Source organism: Pseudoliparis swirei, chromosome 24 (genome assembly GCF_029220125.1).
Source record: "Pseudoliparis swirei isolate HS2019 ecotype Mariana Trench chromosome 24, NWPU_hadal_v1, whole genome shotgun sequence".
Taxonomy (NCBI): domain Eukaryota; kingdom Metazoa; phylum Chordata; class Actinopteri; order Perciformes; family Liparidae; genus Pseudoliparis; species Pseudoliparis swirei.
The window spans coordinates 18,729,777-18,749,559 of NC_079411.1; the positions used below are offsets into that span (position 1 = coordinate 18,729,777).

The 19,783-nt window shown below is 44.9% G+C and overlaps 1 protein-coding gene across 3 annotated transcripts in view; it reads left to right on the forward strand.

Moving 5' to 3' along the window:
- The window catches only part of septin9b (septin 9b), a 62,797-nt gene extending 43,898 nt beyond the window's left edge, over positions 1-18,899 (forward strand). For 2 of the 3 annotated variants that reach the window (XM_056409002.1, XM_056409001.1), the window contains exons 3-11: positions 906-1,091; positions 7,328-7,456; positions 7,606-7,687; positions 7,887-8,024; positions 11,373-11,490; positions 14,095-14,190; positions 14,491-14,587; positions 16,303-16,352; positions 16,867-16,952. In XM_056409002.1, the coding sequence (XP_056264977.1) occupies positions 906-1,091; positions 7,328-7,456; positions 7,606-7,687; positions 7,887-8,024; positions 11,373-11,490; positions 14,095-14,190; positions 14,491-14,587; positions 16,303-16,322 (866 nt within the window). In that variant the 3' untranslated portion in view covers positions 16,323-16,352; positions 16,867-16,952. Of the gene's footprint in view, positions 1-905; positions 1,092-7,327; positions 7,457-7,605; positions 7,688-7,886; positions 8,025-11,372; positions 11,491-14,094; positions 14,191-14,490; positions 14,588-15,344; positions 15,352-16,302; positions 16,353-16,866 lie in introns of all 3 variants that reach the window. The other variant, XM_056409003.1, reaches the window with a different exon arrangement.
- Positions 18,900-19,783: the final 884 nt, after the last annotated feature.

Consider the following 19,783-nt stretch of genomic DNA (forward strand, 5'->3'; position numbering starts at 1 on the left):
TGTGTGCGTGCGTGCGTGCCTGTGTGTGTGTCACACAGACGACACCAAAAGTTTCTAAAACGCAGCACAAGAAGTGTTGTCTCTTCTTACATTGAGGGAAGTGCGTCGCTGCAAGCACATACTCGCACATTTGACAGAGTGGAGTTGTGTTGCAGCGGTGCCTTGGCACTGCACACACACATCCTTCGTCTTCTACACAACAATATCCTTAACGTGAGACATAAGCCGCGATTTGTTAGTTGGCAGCGCTTTCTCCCAAAAAGGTCTGTTCATTTTGCCTTCTTAGGTCTTTTAAGACCTCCACTTCTAATTTACAGATGTTCTGTTTCACTTTGGTCATAACTTCTACATCATATATATATATATAAAAAGAAGAAGACTGCTGTACTACTAGCATGAGGTCGTTGCTAATCGAAAAATGTATGCACCATTAGGGACCAGATGTGTGTCCGATCCCATGTGATTTACTGGTGAGTCTTACGGTTGGCTGTTTGCACTGGACCACTGGGGAAAGGATTCTTAGTTTAGGCGTTGTGGGAAAGTTTATCTTGTTTTATATGCACATCTGCACATGTGTCGCCCCGATGGCACATGTTGGGTTTTTGGCAGGACAGTTGTAATTGACAGATTAACAACTTTGTAGTGTCTTTTCTCATGAAAGTGCAGCCTGGTGTATCCTGTTTCACACAGGAAATGAACGGCTCAGATCAGTGTCCCCGCACCACACGTTGTGTACTCTGCAGTTATGCGGTTGCTTTTTTCAGTCACTTTGTATTGCTAATTTGTGCACTTCGCTGCTTAAAAAGCAGACTTCACGAATGCATCTTGTCAGGATACCATATCAATCTTTCCAAAGACATCCATTTATATCTTTTTTCATTCTTCTTTTCACCTGCATCCCTCAGGGTCAGAGGTCAGTCTGAGCCACATCAACATGTCGGAGTCCGCCAAGCCCCACCACCCCAACCCACAGGGCAAGGGGGAGAAGAACCATGGCAGCGATTTCAGCTACGTGGGTATCGACGCCATCCTGGAGCAGATGAGGAGGAAGGCCATGAAGCTGGGCTTCGAGCTCAACATCATGGTTGTGGGTGAGTCTGAGACACACACACACACTCTCTCACACACACACACACCCTCCATTGATGCTAGAAGTTGCAGATAAGAAGTTGTACATTGATGGATGGATGGACGGTCTTGATATTATTGGTTACATTACATGTCATTTAGCAGACGCTTTTATCCAAAACTACTTACAATAAGTGCATTCAACCTAGAGTACAAACCAAGAACTACAAGAACACAGGAAGCAACACTTCCTCAACTCAGTCGAACCACAAAAGCACCACAATAAGTGCCATCCCAGTGCCACTGAAATGCAAATCTGTGTTTTAATCCAGATAGTCGGAAAAGATGTGTTTTCAGTCTCAGGCGGAAGATGTAGAGACTTTCTGCTGTCCTGATGTCAGTGGGGAGCTCGTTCCACCACTGAGGAGCCAGGACAGCAAACAGTCTGGATTTCGAGTGATTAGCTCGAGGTGCAGGAGGCACAAGACGATTGGCTGTTGCCGAGCGGAGCGAACGTGCCGGGGTGTACGGTGTGACCATATCCCGGATGTAGACGGGGCCCGATCCGTTCAGAGCACGGTACGCCAGAACCAGTGTTTTGAAGCGGATGCGGGCAGCCACCGGTAACCAGTGGAGAGATCGAAGGAGTGGAGTGGTGTGGGTGAATTTCGGGAGACTGAAGACCAGTCGAGCTGCTGCATTCTGGATGAGCTGCAGAGGTCGGATGGCCTTAGCGGGTAGACCAGCCAGGAGGGAGTTGCAGTAGTCTAGGCGTGAAATGATCAGAGCCTGGACCAAAACCTGTGCCGCCTTCTGAGTAAGAAGAGGCCGTATTCTCCTGATGTTGTGCAGCATGTACCTACAGGAACGCGTCGTCGCAGCGATGTTGGCCGTCAGGGAGAGTTGACTGTCTAGTGTCACCCCGAGGTTCCTGGCAGTCAGGGTAGGGGCCAACACAGAGCTGTTGAAGGTGGTAGTCAGGTCATGGGTGGGGGAGCCTTTCCCTGGAAGGAATAGTAGCTGGGTCTTGTCAGGGTTGATCTTCAGGTGGTGAGCAGACATCCACTGAGAGATGTCGGTCAGACAGGCAAAGATTCGCCGCCACCCGTGTTTCGGCCGGTGGAAACGAGAAGATCAGTTGGGTGTCATCAGCATAGCTATGGTAGGAGAAGCCATGCGAACGAATGACAGAGCCGAGAGAATTTGTGTACAGAGAGAAGAGGAGGGGACCCAGGATGGAGCCTTGAGGAACCCCAGTAGTGAGAGGACAAGGATCAGACACAGATCCTCTCCAAGTTACCCGGTAAGTGTGGTCGTTAAGGTAGGAAGAGAAAAGCGTGAGTGCAGTGCCTGAGATCCCCAGGTCCTGAACAGAAGAGATCAGGATCTGGTGGTTCACGGTGTCAAATGCTGCAGAAAGGTCTAGAAGGATAAGGACAGAGGAGAGAGAGGCTGCTCTAGCAGTGTGAAGCTGCTCAGAGACAGCAAGGAGTGGCCGGCCTTGAATCCAGACTGGTGAGGGTCAAGAAGGTTGTTACTGTGGAGATAGGACACTTGGCTCAAGATAGCTCGCTCCAGAGTTTTGGAGAGAAAAGGAAGAAGAGAGACCGGTCTGTAGTTGCTGACTTCAGACGGGTCAAGCGTGGGTTTCTTCAGGAGAGGGTTGACTCTCGCCTCCTTCAGAGAGTTAGGGAAACAGCCAGTTGAGAGGGAGCTGTTAATAAGATGGGTGAGGAAGGTCAGAAGGTCAGGAGCAATAGCCTGGAGAATGGGAGACGGGACGGTGTCAAGGGCGCAGGTGGTCGGTCGAGCGGAGGTCACCAAGCTAAGAACTTGATTGGGAGACAGGGGGGTGAAAGAGGAAAGTTAGTGTTGGTGAGGTGATAGAAGATGGATTAGTAAAGGAGGAGCGTATGTCGTCTATCTTGTTTGTAAAGTAGTCGACAAAGTGGCTCGGCAAAAGGGTGGAAGGAGGAGGGGGACAGGGGGGATCAAGGAGGTTGGAAAAGATAGAGAAGAGTTTTTTAGGGTTAGAGAAGGAAGACTGAATTTTGGTCAGGTAGAAAGAGCTTTTGGCTGCAGATATAGAGGAAGAGAAGGAGGAGAGAAGAGATTGATAGAAGAGCAAGTCTTCCGCTTGATTTGTTTTTCGCCATTTTCTTTCCGTCGCTCGCAGGGTGGCTCTCTCGGCGCGCACCAAGTCCGACAACCACGGCGCCGGAGAGGATTTCCGAACCGGTCGTATCTTAAAAGGACAAAGAGAATCAAGAGATGAAGACAGGGAGGAGAGTGTCTGTGGCAGAGTTAGGCTGCATGAGTGAGAAGGAGCTAGTTGAGGGGAGAGCAGATAGGACAGAGGAGGCCAGGGAGGAGGGACAGAGGGTGCGAATGTTGTGCCGTACAGGTGCAGAGTCTGTAGATATGGGTGGGTTGTCAGTACCATAGAGCGAGAGAGAGTAAGAGATGAAGAAGTGGTCAGAGACATGGAGAGGAGTTACAGTGAGGTTGGAGGTAGAGCAGTTTCTAGTGAAAATGTAGTCAAGGCGGTTGCCGGCTTTGTGAGTGGGAGGGGAGGGACTGAGTGAGAGGTCAAAGGAAGACAGTAAGAGTAAGAGATCACATGACTTCTCTGTCTGGATGTTGAAGTCACCCAGAAGGATGAGCGGGGGGCCGTGTTCCGAGAAGTTCGACAGGAGGGCGTCTAGCTCTTCCAAGAAATCTCCCAAAGAACCAGGGGGACGGTAGAGAACAACAATGTGTAGTTGAACCGGATGAGTAACCGTCACAGCATGAAACTCAAAAGTCAGTGGGATAAAGAGTGGAAGCGGGTAGGGAGAGAAACATCATTTGGGTGAGATGAGTAAACCTGTACCTCCACCCCGACCAGAGGGTCTGGGTGTGTGGCTGAAGGAGTAGGCAGAGGAGAGAGCAGCCGGGTAGACATGTTGTCTGCTGTGATCCAGGTCTCAGTGAGAGCCAGGAAGTCAAGCGACTGCTCCATGGCAAAGCCAGAGATGAAACCGGCCTTGCGGTTGGCTGACTGACAGTTCCAGAGGCCTCCCGTGACAAGGTGCTGGGTGTGAGTAGAACGGGTAGGAATGATAACCGAGGAGGGGTTCTAGTACATGAATGAACGAGTCCTATAGTAACTACGAGTTGAAATACGCACAGGTATGGAAAATACACACATATTCACAAAATGGTGGAATACACAGCCACCCACGAAGACTCCAACGGAAGACTCCTATGTCTTTGTCCTCCGAGTCTTCCTCCGATGACGCTACAGCTGACGCTAAAGATCCGGTTATGAGCCCATGTTGGTGCCAATTACCTCCAGCCGCGTTGACACCACCCCTTGCTTGTTGGTATTCAATTGAAACCAGGTGATGAGCGCTTGTCCAATCAGTGAAGATTCAGGTGTCAGTAATCAGGACACACCTCTCTACCAAAACAAATCCTAAAACAGTACAGACCAACAATCCAGCAGCTCTAAACAACAAATACAACAGTAACTCAGCAGATAAACTAATTTAAAGAAGACACTTAGCAGGATCCAAGTAGCCAGTAGTCTCGCCTCACAGGTAGAAAATGCACACTTAAGCCCTTATCATTTTTTGTTTTCAGGAATAAAAGATGATTGGATATTTATATAATATGTATACATTATTTATTTTTTCAAAAGATTGTTGTATATGTATATATATATATATGTGTGTGTGTAAATAGTGGGAATGTGATCTTACAGGGTTAGAAACATTGATTTAATCTTTAAACAGTCCAAAAGTTTCATCGATCACCTGCAACTAGCAGAACACTCAAACTCCGAACAATAGGGGCAGAATATTTGCTCTCATATTCCAAGTTGGAAATAGAAAATCTCAATGTCGAGTCTCAGAAACTGTCCTCTTGACGTGTCATTTTGTGTTACCTAGACCTTGTCTCACTCAAATTACGTTCATATGCAGCTAATTTTCAGTTTACTTACAATTAAATCACGTATTAATGCTTTAGTTGTAATGAGTAAGTATTCAACTTTAATTTAAAAACGTGGGATGTTCTTGCTAAATAATTGCATATAAAAGATATTTTTATGAAAAATGATTCACAATCCAGCCCATCAAGCTTGATTCATGTTGGATGTCAAACTGACATGGATGTATCCAAGAAGACTTGAGGCTGTAAATGGTTCCAAGTGTTTGCAACAGTTATTGACTCGGTACCGAGTTCAGCGTCATGAAAAGAAGGTAACCATGTGCAATATTTTCAACGTCTGCAGCAGCGACACAAAATGCAGAACAGAGCACATAAAACAGGAATTCATAGACAGCACACTTAGTAGGCAGATTCCCTGATATGAAAAACACGTTAACTTCTGTTTCTGCATTACAATCATCATGAAGCTTCTCCTCCCCTGTCCTCTGAAGGGAAAAAAAGAGAGAAAATAAATAACACGTGCAGTTTTTTCTGCATTTATACAGTGCCTTCCCGAATCAGCTTTTTTATTTGTGTGTCAATGATGTAACAAACAAACAGAGCCTTAAACTTGCATTCTTTCTCATGGCCAACTTCTGGTTGCAAACAGAAGTCTGATTATAGAAGTCTATGAGAAAAGGCGCCTACTCTGCCCTCTTGTGTCACTTCTGGTTGCAAAATGGCCAAAAATGGAGACGGCGACGTCCAAAATGCCGAACTCAAGGCTTCAAAACGTCAGTGCACCAACCAAAGGGTGACGTTGCATGAATTCTTATATACATGCAGCTTCTATGGCATGCGGGCAGGAGGAATGTCAGAGAGTTATCACACACTGAGATACACATCACTCAACAAGAATATATGTTGAAAAGCATCAGCTACGAGTTATGATCCTTTGGCGTTTGTTTGCATCATATTGTGATGGTGGTAGTTTGCAGTCAGTTTGATTTCAGGCACTGCGGGGCAGAGTTCTGTGCACACAGCCAGACAGCATGATTGGCACAACTCCAAGGAGGATTGATACTGTTCATCAAAAGAGGCTTGTTGATGTCTAGACGCAGGGCACTGAAGTGAAAGCGTGAGACTTTTCCTGGTGAAACGGGCGATATGACCGACACGCACTTTATCGAGCTGCACATCTCTACAGAACACCGACATGTATCCGCCTGTAGTGCTCCGACACCTCGAGGATGAATGAAACTTGCGTAGTCAGTTCACAAAACACTGTGTTGTGTAATGTATCCCCCGCATCCCGCATTAGGAGACATTACAAGTTCTCAATAGAATATAATCGTGATGAGTTCAAACACTCGTGAAGGGATTTTTGTTTGCAAGCCAGAGCGTTGACATTTACAGCAATGTATCAAGTTCTTCTTGGGTTCTTCTTGGAAGAGGGTTGACTAACACCTCAGCGGAGTCCTATGTCTCACTGTAAGGCCAGTATTGAATGCCTTTAGTGCCTGAGAAGAATGTTGCAATCCATTTCAGTTTATTCGATGTTTGACTTTCATTTTGTCGAAGTGAACTAAAAACAAAGAGTGCCAGGACAACAGGAGGTAAATATATAAACTAAGGCATGATTTTGAGTCTATTAAAGTTTCCGCCGGCCAACAGAGTTGTCCCTCTGGTGTCGAGTGAGGACGTGAAAGGTTAAAGCGACCGTGGTCCATTGTGGTCTCCTCTAAGATGCATTTGCCTAATCCTCGCCCTGTAGCCAGCTGACCTTTCCACTTTACACCACGCAGAGAGGGCAGTCAAGGTGTCTGTGTGTGAGAAGGGAGAGAGAAAATATGTGTGTTGGTGAATGCGAGCTACTCGATGGACTGAATGTAGAATGTGTGTGTAACAGAGTTGGGGAGAGAGAGAGGGGGGTGGCGGAAAAGGCCGCCTTGGGCGTCACAGAGGGCCCTGGCAGCTTGGCAACGCTTCACACACCACAGTGGATGTCCATAGGGACTGTGAACAGAGGGCGATGGAGAAATGTGGAGGGAAACGAAACAAGCTTGAAATGGTGGACAGTTTTTTGTGTGTGTGTGTGTGTGTGTTTCAGCTTGCATGTCTGACCCTGCAGCTGCCGCTTGACACACACACACACACACACACACACAGTACAATCCATACTTTAGAGATGATGTCAAGTGCATTCTCAATCTCAAGGGTTTTTTGAGGGGGAAAAACTCTTGTTGAATGAGGCTCTTGTCCTCCCTACTGTTTGAGGTTAAATCCACTCAGGAAAGTGTTCCCAGTTTCTAATTGTGTGTGTGTGTGTGTGTTTTTTTCTGATCAGGGCAAAGCGGCCTGGGGAAGTCCACTCTGTTGAACACCCTGTTCAAATCCAAAGTGAGCCGTAAGTCGGTGCAGCCGAATCCGAAAGAGAGGATCCCCAAGACCATCGAGATCAAGTCCATCAGTCACGGTAGGCCAATGTTCCTCTCCAGTAGCCTGCAGACAAAATATGAATAATATTGTAAACGCGTGTCATGAATAATAATAATTTTTAAACGTGTTTTTCTGTGTGTGCGTGTCCAAAAGAAATACAAACTAAATAGGCTTTCTTTTGTCTAGACATTGAGGAGAAAGGAGTGAGAATGAAGCTGACGGTAATTGACACTCCGGGCTTCGGGGATCAGATCAACAATGAAAACTGGTGAGCTGAGGTTACTTTACTAAGTGCATTTGTATGGGTTACTCCTTCATTCTGACCCCTTATCGAAGCCAGCGTTTTATCTTTTTATTATGTTACATAGAAAAGGAAATGCTTGGTCAGCAGACGCACTATAACTGTCAGCAGGTTAGGACTGTGGGTTCACACAAAATCATCATCTCATTCCTGTTTCCTTTGCCAGCTGGCAGCCCATAATGAAGTTCATCAATGACCAGTATGAAGCCTACCTGCAGGAGGAAATCCACATCAACAGGAAGAAGAGGATCCCGGACTCCAGGGTGCACTGCTGCATATACTTCATCCCGCCCACAGGCCACTGGTAAGATCCCATGTCACAGAGGCACTTGTGCCCCCCACTCTGTGCACCCCACTTTGTGCACCCCACTCTGTGCCCCCCCCCCCCACTCTGTACACCCCACTCTGTGCCCCTCACTCTGTGACCCCCACTCTGTGCCCCTCACTCTGTGCACCCCACTCTGTGCACCCCACTCTGTGCATCCCACTCCTCATTCCACAGATTTCTCCCACAGCTGCGGTGACAAATTGGGCCTTCTGGGAATGTCCCGCTGACCCCATTGTCTGGCCGCAGCTCTTCAACCACATCCCTCTTTAGTGACCACATGTGGAACCCATTCCATCCTCAGAGACTCTGGATATCACTTGAAGAGTCTGGTTTCACAATGAAATTGGACTCCCCAGTTCTCATAGTTGAGAGACATGGGAAACAATTACCAGGACGTAAAAGTGTCCGATCTTGAGTAGAATGTAGTGTAGTGGTTTAGGCAATACTACAAACACCTTTTCAATCAAGTGAATCAATTAAATTAAAGTGGTTTTATGGCTGAATATATTTATATATATATTTTTTTTAAAGATGCATCATGACTTTATTATTTATTCAGTGCTTTCATTTTTCATCTGGAAAATGCTGTTAAACAGAGAAGAGAAGGGACAGCAAGTGGTTCACAGATCCATGCCAGGTGGAGTCTGACATGGCCTTTTGCAAGAATTATACCGCCCTCGGCAAAGTCTCTTTTAAAACAACTAAGCGATGGGGCGTTTGTGTAGCCGCACTATTTAGCTGCAGAGATGACGCAAAACCACATTTACCCTGCTGCTCTGTCGGTGATTAGGGTCTTTTTAAAAATGTTTTTGTTCTCCAAGTCCACTCTGTAATTTGTTCCATTTGACAGCAATGATCGGTCTGTCCTTATGTGCACCGCGGGTCAAGAAGAGAGCGCAGCGGAGCTCAGCGCTCACACAGAGGCTTTTACAGTCGATGGAGGAACCTGGAAAGGGCCGTTGTATTGTACACATAAAAGCACAGGAAACACCCACGCGCACCAGCCAGCTGAGTAGCTCCACGACGGCTTTATACTTCTCTGAATCAGAAACTCAACAGTTGCCCACTTGCGTGTGTGTGTGTGTGTTTAACACTTGCAGCCTGTAGCTTCGACGTGTGTGTGTTTGTCACAACTTGCAGCTGCTCGGTTCAGCGGCGATCACAATTCTATCTTGTTCACTCGGGGCGTATTCAAAGTGCCAATACCACCCACGCACCTATAAACATCCGAAAACACTGAAACATGTTCATGAATGCACAACGGTACGCATTAATTTTGAAAGAAAGAAAGAAAACAACATGTCAGGAAGTGCTGTCTTCCTTACAGCCAACCAGAGAGTTGTAGGCAGCAGCAGGACGAAGGACATCTGTTGGGGCAACTGGTGTGACCTGGCATCGAGATGGATGTTTGTTAAAAGATGTAGTCAGATTTTATTTGAGACTTGGAACAGGCATCATATGGCAAACACTTTGCAATCCCTTCTTCTGTGTCCCCAAAAGTGGGGTCAAACCGTAAATACGCAACATAATAACACTTGGATTTGTGCAGGAGTTCAGCCTGTGTCATGGGGGAAAATAGACCTGGAATAAATCGTAAAACCTCAAAAAGTTAGTTTATTTTTCCTTTTTATTTATTTTTGTCCACATAGTAACGCCAGTTGAAGTTTTAAATTATGCCTGTAACCAATTACACAGACGCAACGCCAGAAGCAACGCCAGAAGCCTCTGGATGCCTCAACCATGTAACCACAGTCCAAGAATGGCGGACAGGAAAACGATGACGGAACCTAACCCGGTTGCCCTCAGGGGCCTCTATCAATGGAGATATTTTCTTTAAATGTTTTCTTTTCTTTCCTTTCTTCTCTGCTGCATCCTAAGCAGCAGTTCGTATTTATTGAGGCTCTAATGCTATTTGCTCCTAAGTTGCTTCTGTGGGTTTCCGACAGATGAACGGCGCTCGCTGAAGCGGAACACGCTCATGGCACCGGCAGCCATTTCCGATAATGGCAGAGTTGGCCATGCTGTTTCTCTTTCTGGGCAACCTTGTTGTTACCTCATTTAGCATGCCCTCCTGAGGAGGAGACGGTCCACACTTTGACTCATCGACTCATCGAGCTGCTTTCTGATCTGTTATGTAAAGAAAGCAGAGGAGCGCTATCTGCATTTGTTGGCTGTTCCTAATCCCTTTCCTAATTTGACCTCAGCTTATCGTTCGCAATTCACGTAAACATGACATGAATTTGTACATGCAGGCATTTCAGTGGGCGCCTGTGCATCCTCCACAAAGATGCATGTGTACAAACGAAAGTGTCCGTGTTTGCTCAGTCATGCATGTGACGCGGGGCTCGCATGCAGATTTGTCCGATCCTGCATCTGCAGAGACAAATGCGGATCCGTCATTTATACTCTCTAAACATTCACACGGAGACGGCATCAACCTCTTTCCTTCCCCCATCTTTCTCGCTGTCCTACCTCTCCTCATGCATGTGACGCGTGCCAGTTGCCCCCTGAGCATGGAAAAAGACATTAAAAATAGTTGTGTTTGGTTGAATGCGCCATTCACTGTGTAATCTATCTTTCCCTTTTTGTGCAGGACTATTTCACCTTTCCTCTGTCTCGCTCCATGCCACCCCCCGCCCCCTATGTTTCCTCCTATGTTTAACAGCGCGAGATGCTTGTCAGTCACTGTGGAGAGCCAGCGGGGCCTGGCTTGGTTGGGGCTAATTGGAGGGCAGAGCAGGCAGCATGAGAGGAGGCGGCCTGGAGGAGCAACTGGAGGCTGTGTTGAGACGGGGGGGGGGGGGGGGGGGGCTGAGAGATGAGAGAAATAGGAAACACACAGGAACAGAAGAGCAGTGATGTAGAACATCACATGTGAATACATTTTTATTGTGAAAAGCAAGAATATTACAGACAAACGGGAAACGGCCCACAAAGAATTCCCCATAAAAACCAACAAAAAAAATCACATCAAATGTGCAAGCTCTTTGCAGTTTCCTCACACAGAGAGAATAGTCTCACCGGAAATGAGTAAAAGAAGGAAACCTGTCGATGCAGCATGATGAGCATCAACATGACAAACCTGGGTCGCCTGATATAATGGAATAGACCATGATTGCCCTCTGGTGGTTGAAGTTGTACATTACGTTCATTTTGAAGAATTCAAATGCGGTTTCTTTCCTGTTGTAGAAGATTTATTTTAACAAAACTAAAAGAGGGAATATTAAAACGTTTGCCCAAATCTGCAGCGCTGTGTAACCCGTAGTAACAACCGTGTAGGAGCATGTAACGACGCTGTGCTATCGTCTCCGTCTTCCCTTTCAGTCTGAGGCCTCTGGATGTGGAGTTCATGAGACGTCTGAGTAAAGTGGTCAACATCGTTCCCGTCATCGCCAAGGCCGACACACTCACCCTGGAGGAGAGGGACAACTTTAAACAGACGGTGAGACGGAGCAAGTGTTTAGAGGAGAGCGGCGCCTTTTTTTTTTACGAGGCTGGTCTTCACACGTGGCTTCGGTTCATCTCATCTTCACCTCACACCTGCAAAAACCTGAAGCAGGTCTTTTTAAGCTCAAAATACATGGAAGATGAGTAGGTTAAAGCGGCGGTGGATTCTCCTCCACGCACGTGTTTATGCATATCCGCAACCGCAGGTCGGTAACACGTGGAGAGCTGCCAGGCACCACAAACAAAAGCCATCTGGGCAAATCCACATTGTGCCCATCCGGGGATCAGGCCGACGGATCATCTCTCTGACTGTAGCTCTTCGAAAGTCCTGCTAAGTCCAGAAGGAAATGTTTAAGGAGTCTTTTATTTTTATTTTATGCATTTATTTTACTGAGCAGCGTTCTTCAAATCTTAAACCTGGCTCTTTTTCTTGACAGCGAAACCTCTCTAACCAGTTGCCATTCGAGCGGGTAGGCCCTTCATAAACCAGTGAATTCCTTGGTGGGCGTATGTCTGAACGGTCAGAGAGGTCTCCACCTTGTGGCGCAGGAAACATGAGTGGATGCAAAAGAGCTGGAAAGAATCGCTTTGGTTACCATGAAGAGTAATTTATCTGTTTGTGATACTTTGGTGATGGTCAAAGCTCTTTGGAGTTTGATTATCTTTACTTTAAACTACATTGTAAAAGTTAGAAAATGTATACCGAATAAACATTCGAAAGCTCTGATGGTTTTCATTTAAAAGGCAGGTCTCTGAGCAGAAGGCCGAGTTAGTTTAGTAACTTGTTGTTACTCTGGGATTATTTTGCTCTGACAATAACTCTAATATTTAAAGAAAATGTATATATATATCTATAGGTGTCATGTTAATAATACACCCAAGATAATATCCTATGAATTATCCAATGCCTAAAGAACTTGTGTACAATCTGGCAACATCTAGTGGTGAGCTTTCAGTTTGCGACTACTTGGAACTTCTGTGTGTACGGAAAACCAGAAAACCAAAGACAAGAAAATTACAACGATTCTTATTTTTAGATGAATTTACACTAAAGAGAACATACCTGTGACTATTATCTTTCATTTATGCCGATAGATTCTCCTAAATGCTTCACACTGTTCCATGAATCACGCTTTTGGACAGTTGAGTTCAGACTCTCCCCATCTTCCTGCACTCGTGTTATGTGTCATTGGTTGGTCAAAAATGTCACAACTACCAAGTTGAACATGAATTTGACTGATGCCATTATTATTATTATTATTATTTTGTGATAATATCACTATCGTGAATTCTTTTGGCCACGATAATCATGAAGTGCAAATCTTATATTGTGTCGGCCCTCCTCGGTATGTTCCAGTAGCTTAACGCACACTGAGCCTCCACTGTAACCTCGGCTCCTTCAGTCTTTAACGCTGCATCCCTTCCTCAGTGTGTTTCTCTTGGATAATTCACAATCCACAGGAGGCAGACAGCCACCTGCCTTCCTCATCCATTTCTTTTAAATCTACATCCCTCCTTCCAAGCCTTCAGACATCCCTAAAAAGCTCTATTCATTTTAGAGAAACACGATGGGTGTCTTGGCTACCGTTTCCCCCCCTGATGCCCACAACACCGTCCAATAAGAACAAAGCAGGGATTGGGCCAGGCTCTGGCAGAGGATGGAAGCCGCAGGGCTCGTAGCTGGATTGTTTTGGTTGGCCGCACATGCTCTGTGTGACCCTGAAGATTATTGACTAAAAGCCTCTCGTGCCAAGTGTTTCTTTTTTCTCTCTTTTTTCCCTCCACTTTCCCTGCAGCGACTTGCAAACAGAATAAGAGGGGTTTCACTATTAAATGTTCAGCCTCAGCGTGTCCAGCTGCGAGTGTCTGTTTGCATTTCTCTAACCGACAGTTGATGTGGTTTTTTCACTTGGTTTGCGTCCTATAATGTGAGCCAGAGAAAAAGCTTCCACGGATAAACAATGCAGAGTTTGATCAAGGACCAAGTGGAAACAGTCAGAGTAGTAATTGTGGGAGTGAGGAGTCATTCATTAAAAGGACGTTTCTCCCAGAAGCTTGTCTGTTTATTTTTCTGTTTAAGTCATTATAAAGACATATAAAGAAAAGTGGAGGCCCTTCAATACGCCATACCACTGTCTGGATGCCTTTTTATTTTATTTCCTCAGAGCGGTTAACCTCCATGTTAACTCCTCCGTGTCAAGGATATTAGGAGTCATTTCATGTCGACACCAGCCGGTATAACATAACCAATCCTTTATTTGGGTTCTAGTGGGTTCAGAGCTGCTTGTATTCAAGCCTCCGGCCCAGACCTAAATTCCTGTATGTAAACAGGATTCAGCCCAAGCATCAAGTAATGTTTACATGTTATGGTGACTGATTGATTTCACATGTCGGCCCGGCATTGTGAGATGATGGATGAATGGTTTGGGCCTGTTTGGTTTGTACGCCAGTCTCACCTTCCTTTGGTTTCAGCCATGGTTCAGCCATTGCGATTACCACGGTTTGGTTAATTATATGCTATGTAAGATAACTTTTGAGTGCGGTTCCTGTGTGTATTCGGGCACTTTGATTTCATGTCGCTGTGCTTGGCTCTGTGCAGATTATGGAAGAGCTGCGAGCCAACGGGATCGACGTTTACCCCCAGAAAGAGTTCGACGAGGACGCAGACGACCGGATGATCAACGACAAAATCCGGGTACGTTCAGTGGAGGGCATCCTCATGTGACTCTGCACATCATGAAACTCACACATGTCTTTTCTGCAGGTTTAATTTAGTTTGTCTTTTTCTTCTTTCTATTTGACTCATTTCTTCCGATTGTCACAAAAAAAAGAAAAAACGAGTCAATAACAACATGTTGTTTTAGTAACGGTGAACAACCAGAAGCATGACCTGAGAACAAATTGTCCATGTCGCTTCAATGACTCTGTGTGTGTGTGTGTGTGTGTTTGTGTGTGTTTGTGTGTTTGTGTCTGTTTGCATGCGTGCCCTCAACAGGAGATGATCCCTTTTGCGGTTGTAGGCAGTGACCAGGAGTACCAGGTGAACGGAAAGAGGATTCTGGGAAGGAAAACAAAATGGGGAATCATAGAGGGTAAAAAGACACACACACACGCACATGAACGCACACACAATTGGTCTGCCGGTTACTCATCCATGATTCACCAGAGATCAGTTAAAGCTGGAATCCACTGAGGTTAAAAAACAAGAACATGCATTTTTATATTACAGATTGGCCGTATTGTATATATTATTTTGTCCATCTGCACGGCGGAATGTTTCCAAACACAAAAACATTCCAATTTACCGAACTCACACGAATTCCCACCTGTCCAGTTAACAGCGCGTAGGCCTTTTCGTTCCATCACTCTGACGGAGAATCCCATCCACGCTACCAGGTCAGCGGACGGCAGTCACACAACGCAACAACAGCTTATTTTATTGGTGCATTTTCAACAGCTTTTTAATGTCCGGCCAGCTGGTTCAACCATCTGTTGTTTGACTACCAGGCGTTTGTGTACATACGTCTCTAACGAGTCTGTAACTAGGGACACGTACGAGACAGGAGGAAGAGATTTACACTTCCTGTGTCCTCTGGGATCACGCGGACGCACTGCCTCACACACAGCAACTGTGATACAGTTTCTGCATGTGTGTGTGAGTAAAGGACTATTACTGTTAAACAAACACTGTTTCCTTCCCAGGATGCACTTCAGCAACCTTCCTGCAGTGCATATTGAGCTCTAATTTATTGGTCGCACTATGAATGCATTGTAAAACTTAAGTAGCTCACAGAAAATGACCATCTCAACTTCCGTAAGGTTGTTATGTCACAACTAAACAGTCTTCAGTAGAAATGTTGCCAAACTCTGTGTAGTTGACGCACCTCGTGAAGACGGAGACAACGCACAAGTGGAAGACCCGGAAAACGTTAACCAATCAGAGCAGAAGGGGCTTTTTTTTCGATTGACAGTGTTCCTAACTCAAACCTCCGGCATTTAGTTGAAGCTAAAACAAAGCACTTGTCCCCCCTTAAAAGGTGACATTTCTGAGGTGGTCTCATTAGACCTCTTCGGGGCGGCTACACTTCTCTCTCAGCAGGCCTTCTGAAATTAACTCTGCAGAACGGCAGGGCGAGAAAAGGTGAAGTACAATGGCTCCATTTTCGTAAAGCCAGGCGGTGGGAGAGGGGGAAGGAGGAAAAGCGAGCGAAGAGGCTGCTGGAGTGTAGTTCAGGGGATGTTGGGGACAAGAAGAGATGAAAGGAGGAAAAGGAGTTGTGTCAGGCATTTACATGTATAACCTGTATATAGGGTCTCATAGGGACGAGTAGAGGAGATACCAGCAGTGCAGCTCGCTACAGAGTAAGTAGCGCCTTCCCTCGGCGACAGTAATCGGCGCTCCCAGACCCAGCAGTTATTCCACTCTCCTCCTTTCAAAGAGAATTTAATTTCCTGCCCATGGATTTTAAAGCTTTACATAAATAGAATGTGTTAGCCCTACCGGAGGCACCGGCAGCTTATCACGAGGAGTTTGTTAAAACGTCTCGATTAAAGTTCCCCAATATAGCGGAGAGCCGAGATGTATTACACTACTCAGTGTGTTATCTTGGCTTAAGAGAATTGCCTGAGATGTCGTGTTAGAGGACGCACTTCGGTCGACTTGTGAACAACACTGCCGATCTGTGGTGCTTTTGAGGAATGGCAAGAGGAATATCGCGTTACTTCAGTGTGTGTGTGTGGATTGTTTTTATGAGTGTTTCTCAAGTTATGTGATTGAACTAATGTCTCCTCTGTTCTCTGTCTGCAGTCGAGAATATTGCACACTGAGTTTGCTTACCTGCGAGACCTCCTCATCAGGTGAGCATCCATAATCGCTCCACAGTCGATTGAAAGATATATGCTTATGGCTTTTAATATCAGCTCCTCCTATAGGAGCTGATATTAAAAGCCTCTTATGGGCCGAGTCTCTTGCTCCATTGAAAGGAACTCACTTTATTTGTGGGAATGAATTGTAAATGGCACCGAGACTCTACGAAGCTCCACTTCCCTGCTGAGATCAATACTAATGAAATAGTTTCAGAGGACTTGAGTGCTTCCCTAGACAGAGTTACAACAGCCGCGTCTACGAAAGGTTCTCCATTTATTGAGCTCGTTAGTACAGGGCCGTGGAAGTCGGATATCATATTTTTTGATAAATAAAACCCTGAATCTTATCAGTTTAATCTCAATACTTAAATGAGCCAAAAGATATTGGTCAGTCACCCACTCGCGTCTCAAAGGTACTTTGGTGACCACTGGGTTAAAACATAAAGATTTGTAGGCATTTGCTGTAAAGCGATGCTTACTGTTTTTTCCATCTTCTGTCTCTCAGGACACACATGCAGAACATCAAGGACATCACAGGCAGCATCCACTACGAGACGTATCGCGTCCGCCGGTTAAATGAGTCCAACGGCCACTTCAGCCCTCACCCGCCCGTCCATCCGGCTGCTCAGCCGAAGGCCAACGGTCAGCATGAGGAGCAGCCCGGCGGCGCCGCGCAACCCAACGGAGTAGCTGCTCTGCACGAAGCTCGGTCCCACGAGATGTAGAGTCAACAGATATGATGTCGGGAAACACAGCCAGGCACGGAACATGTTCTGCGTCCATGAACACACACACACACACACATAAACATGCACACACACATACACGCAAGAACGCACACACACACACATGCTGTGAAGCCTATCTGTTTGTTACCTAGAAGGACTAGCTACCTATCCAGAGGAAGTTCCACAACACGAGATTCAGAGTAAACCCTTCCAATTTCCCATCAATTTTTTTCCCCTTCATTACAATTCTGAGAAAAATTCCGTCATTCCCGCAAATCCACATACTGTCCAGGGCTCTTTTGCTCCCCCCTCCCCCAGCCATCCATCTGACTGCACAATGCAAACTACATTCAGAGTTGTTTACAAGAATAAACCATGAAATTTGTCGGGTAAACAGGAGTAAATCTATAGATGTTACAAAGGGTTTATTTGTAGAGAAGTCGCTGGAGTGCAGCAAGTCAAATATAGGTAAATCGTGAGTAAAACAATGTACAAGTTTTTGATCAGAATTGAGAAGAGGGCACATAAAAGAGAAAACAAGAAGGCCTGTGCATAATCTTGAGATGACAGGATTATACATTCAGGGTTTTTCCTGATGAGGAGCAATGGCTTTCAAAATGAAGTACAGCATATCGGATGATAACACACACATTGGCTCTGAACTAGGCCGTTACTGTTACTGCTGTGTGTTGTGGTGTAAAGAGGTTGAGTATGGAAATTTAGATTAGGTTCATAGTATCATGGAAAAAGAAAATATATTGTTGACACCTCTGCACTGCAAAATAATAATAAAAAACTAAAGCAGTGGCAGTGTGGAGCAGCTTTCGGAAGAATTAGTCCCCGTTGTCATTTCTCCTTTGTGATGTTTAAAAAAAAAGCTTTTTGACAAACCATCCTGTTTCTTTCTATATAATGCCAATGTTGTGTATTACAGTCGTACCTTGCATTTTACATTTACTATTGTATTTTTATTGATGTTGTTAATGTTCTAATGTTATTGTATACGATGGAAGTTGTGGAGGAATCTGTGCAACTGTTGTCCCACACAGCCGTTTTGTCCATTTTTATCCTGACCAAATAAAAGTTTTGTTTAATCTGTTCTAAAGAGAAGCACATACATAATATAGAGTTGATTTATGAATAGATATTTATAAGTGTAAGCAGTTTGATTCAACTTTCATTCCAGCCGTTGGCTTCCAGAGGTTTGTTGCAGGTTTCTATCAGTGATTATCTTTTAGCTTTAGTGGCCTGCATTCACACACCATGCTGTACCCGGTTGGCTCGGCTGCACTATAACAAGCACCAGAGTGCAGAAGTCATCTATTCTTGTACATTAATTACAAACCGATCCTGCTGTTAAATAACGGTTAGAACAGTGATATTTACAGAGCAAGATTTTGGGGACATATTACACCACTGAGGAATAATTGGTGCCAAAAATCTCAATAATGCCCATACAATGACAGAGCGAGAGAGTTCTTGCCAGTATTTGGAACAAATATGCACATGATACAAAGTCATGGGATATTGTATAGAGGCTACGTCTAAATTTGAAACATATTTTCTAACAAAGAATAACCAAGAGTGTTTTCTCTAAGTCACAGCAAAAATATGTTTCATACAAATATACAGAAGAGAGAATACATCCAAACACCAAGAGAACTGTTGTCTTTTATCCAGAGAAAGTTATTGGGTTACACCTTGTTTACTGTTGTAAAGTTATTGTGTAATTTGTTAGGTATCATAGATTAAGGTTATATCTTTGATATGCTATCTTAAAGAATAAAGATTGATATTTTTATTGTTAAAAGTTGATTGTCTTGTTTGTCAAAACTTATGTCAGTGAAAGACGGGCAGACGATTCCCAAAATGATTTACAGCAATTCTCAAAATGTCAAAGCCATGAAAAAACATGTCATTATTCATCTGTTTGTTGACTAAGTTTTAAATGACATGTTATATTTAGTCCAACATGTTTTATTGTATCCTCTTTTCAAACATCTTTTAGATTTCACCTCAGATATAATCTTCTTTACAGATTGTACAGATTTGTACACTTTGGGTGTTTATAGAAGTGTGACTAATTAAGGGATGAGCCAATAAACACACTCAAATCCAAAAACTACATTTCTTGCTTTCCCCGCTTGTTTGTGGGAAGAAATAAAATGCAAATGTTGGACATCTTCCTACAGGAAATGTAAACTACAATCACCGCATACGGTTGTCTGCCCACCAGTGACGTCCTAAATCGTTGTGCCCAGTTTGAGAACATTCCTGTTCATAAGATATCGACTTCTCGAGAATGAACCGGACATCCGTTTGTCCATAACGGAGCCATACAAATAACTGGCAAAAGGAGGTGTAGCTGTTGAATCCGAGTGAAGCAATGAAGACATTCAATTATTTATTTTTATTTGGAGAGAAATATGTGTATGAAAATGTTACAGTATTGGCTCAAGGGCTCTATTATAGAGACTTTGGCCAACTGGGCCATATGCTCTGCTGTGAATTTGATATTTGTTGGATTTTCAATGTGATGACGCCTCCTCAAACACTAAGTAAGTAAGTAAGTTACTTACTTAACTTCGGGCAGCACGGTGGCTCAGTGGTTAGCACTGTCGCCTCACAGCAAGAAGGCCCTGGGTTCGAATCCCGGTCGTCCTGGTCGTTCCATGTCCTTTCTGTGTGGAGTTT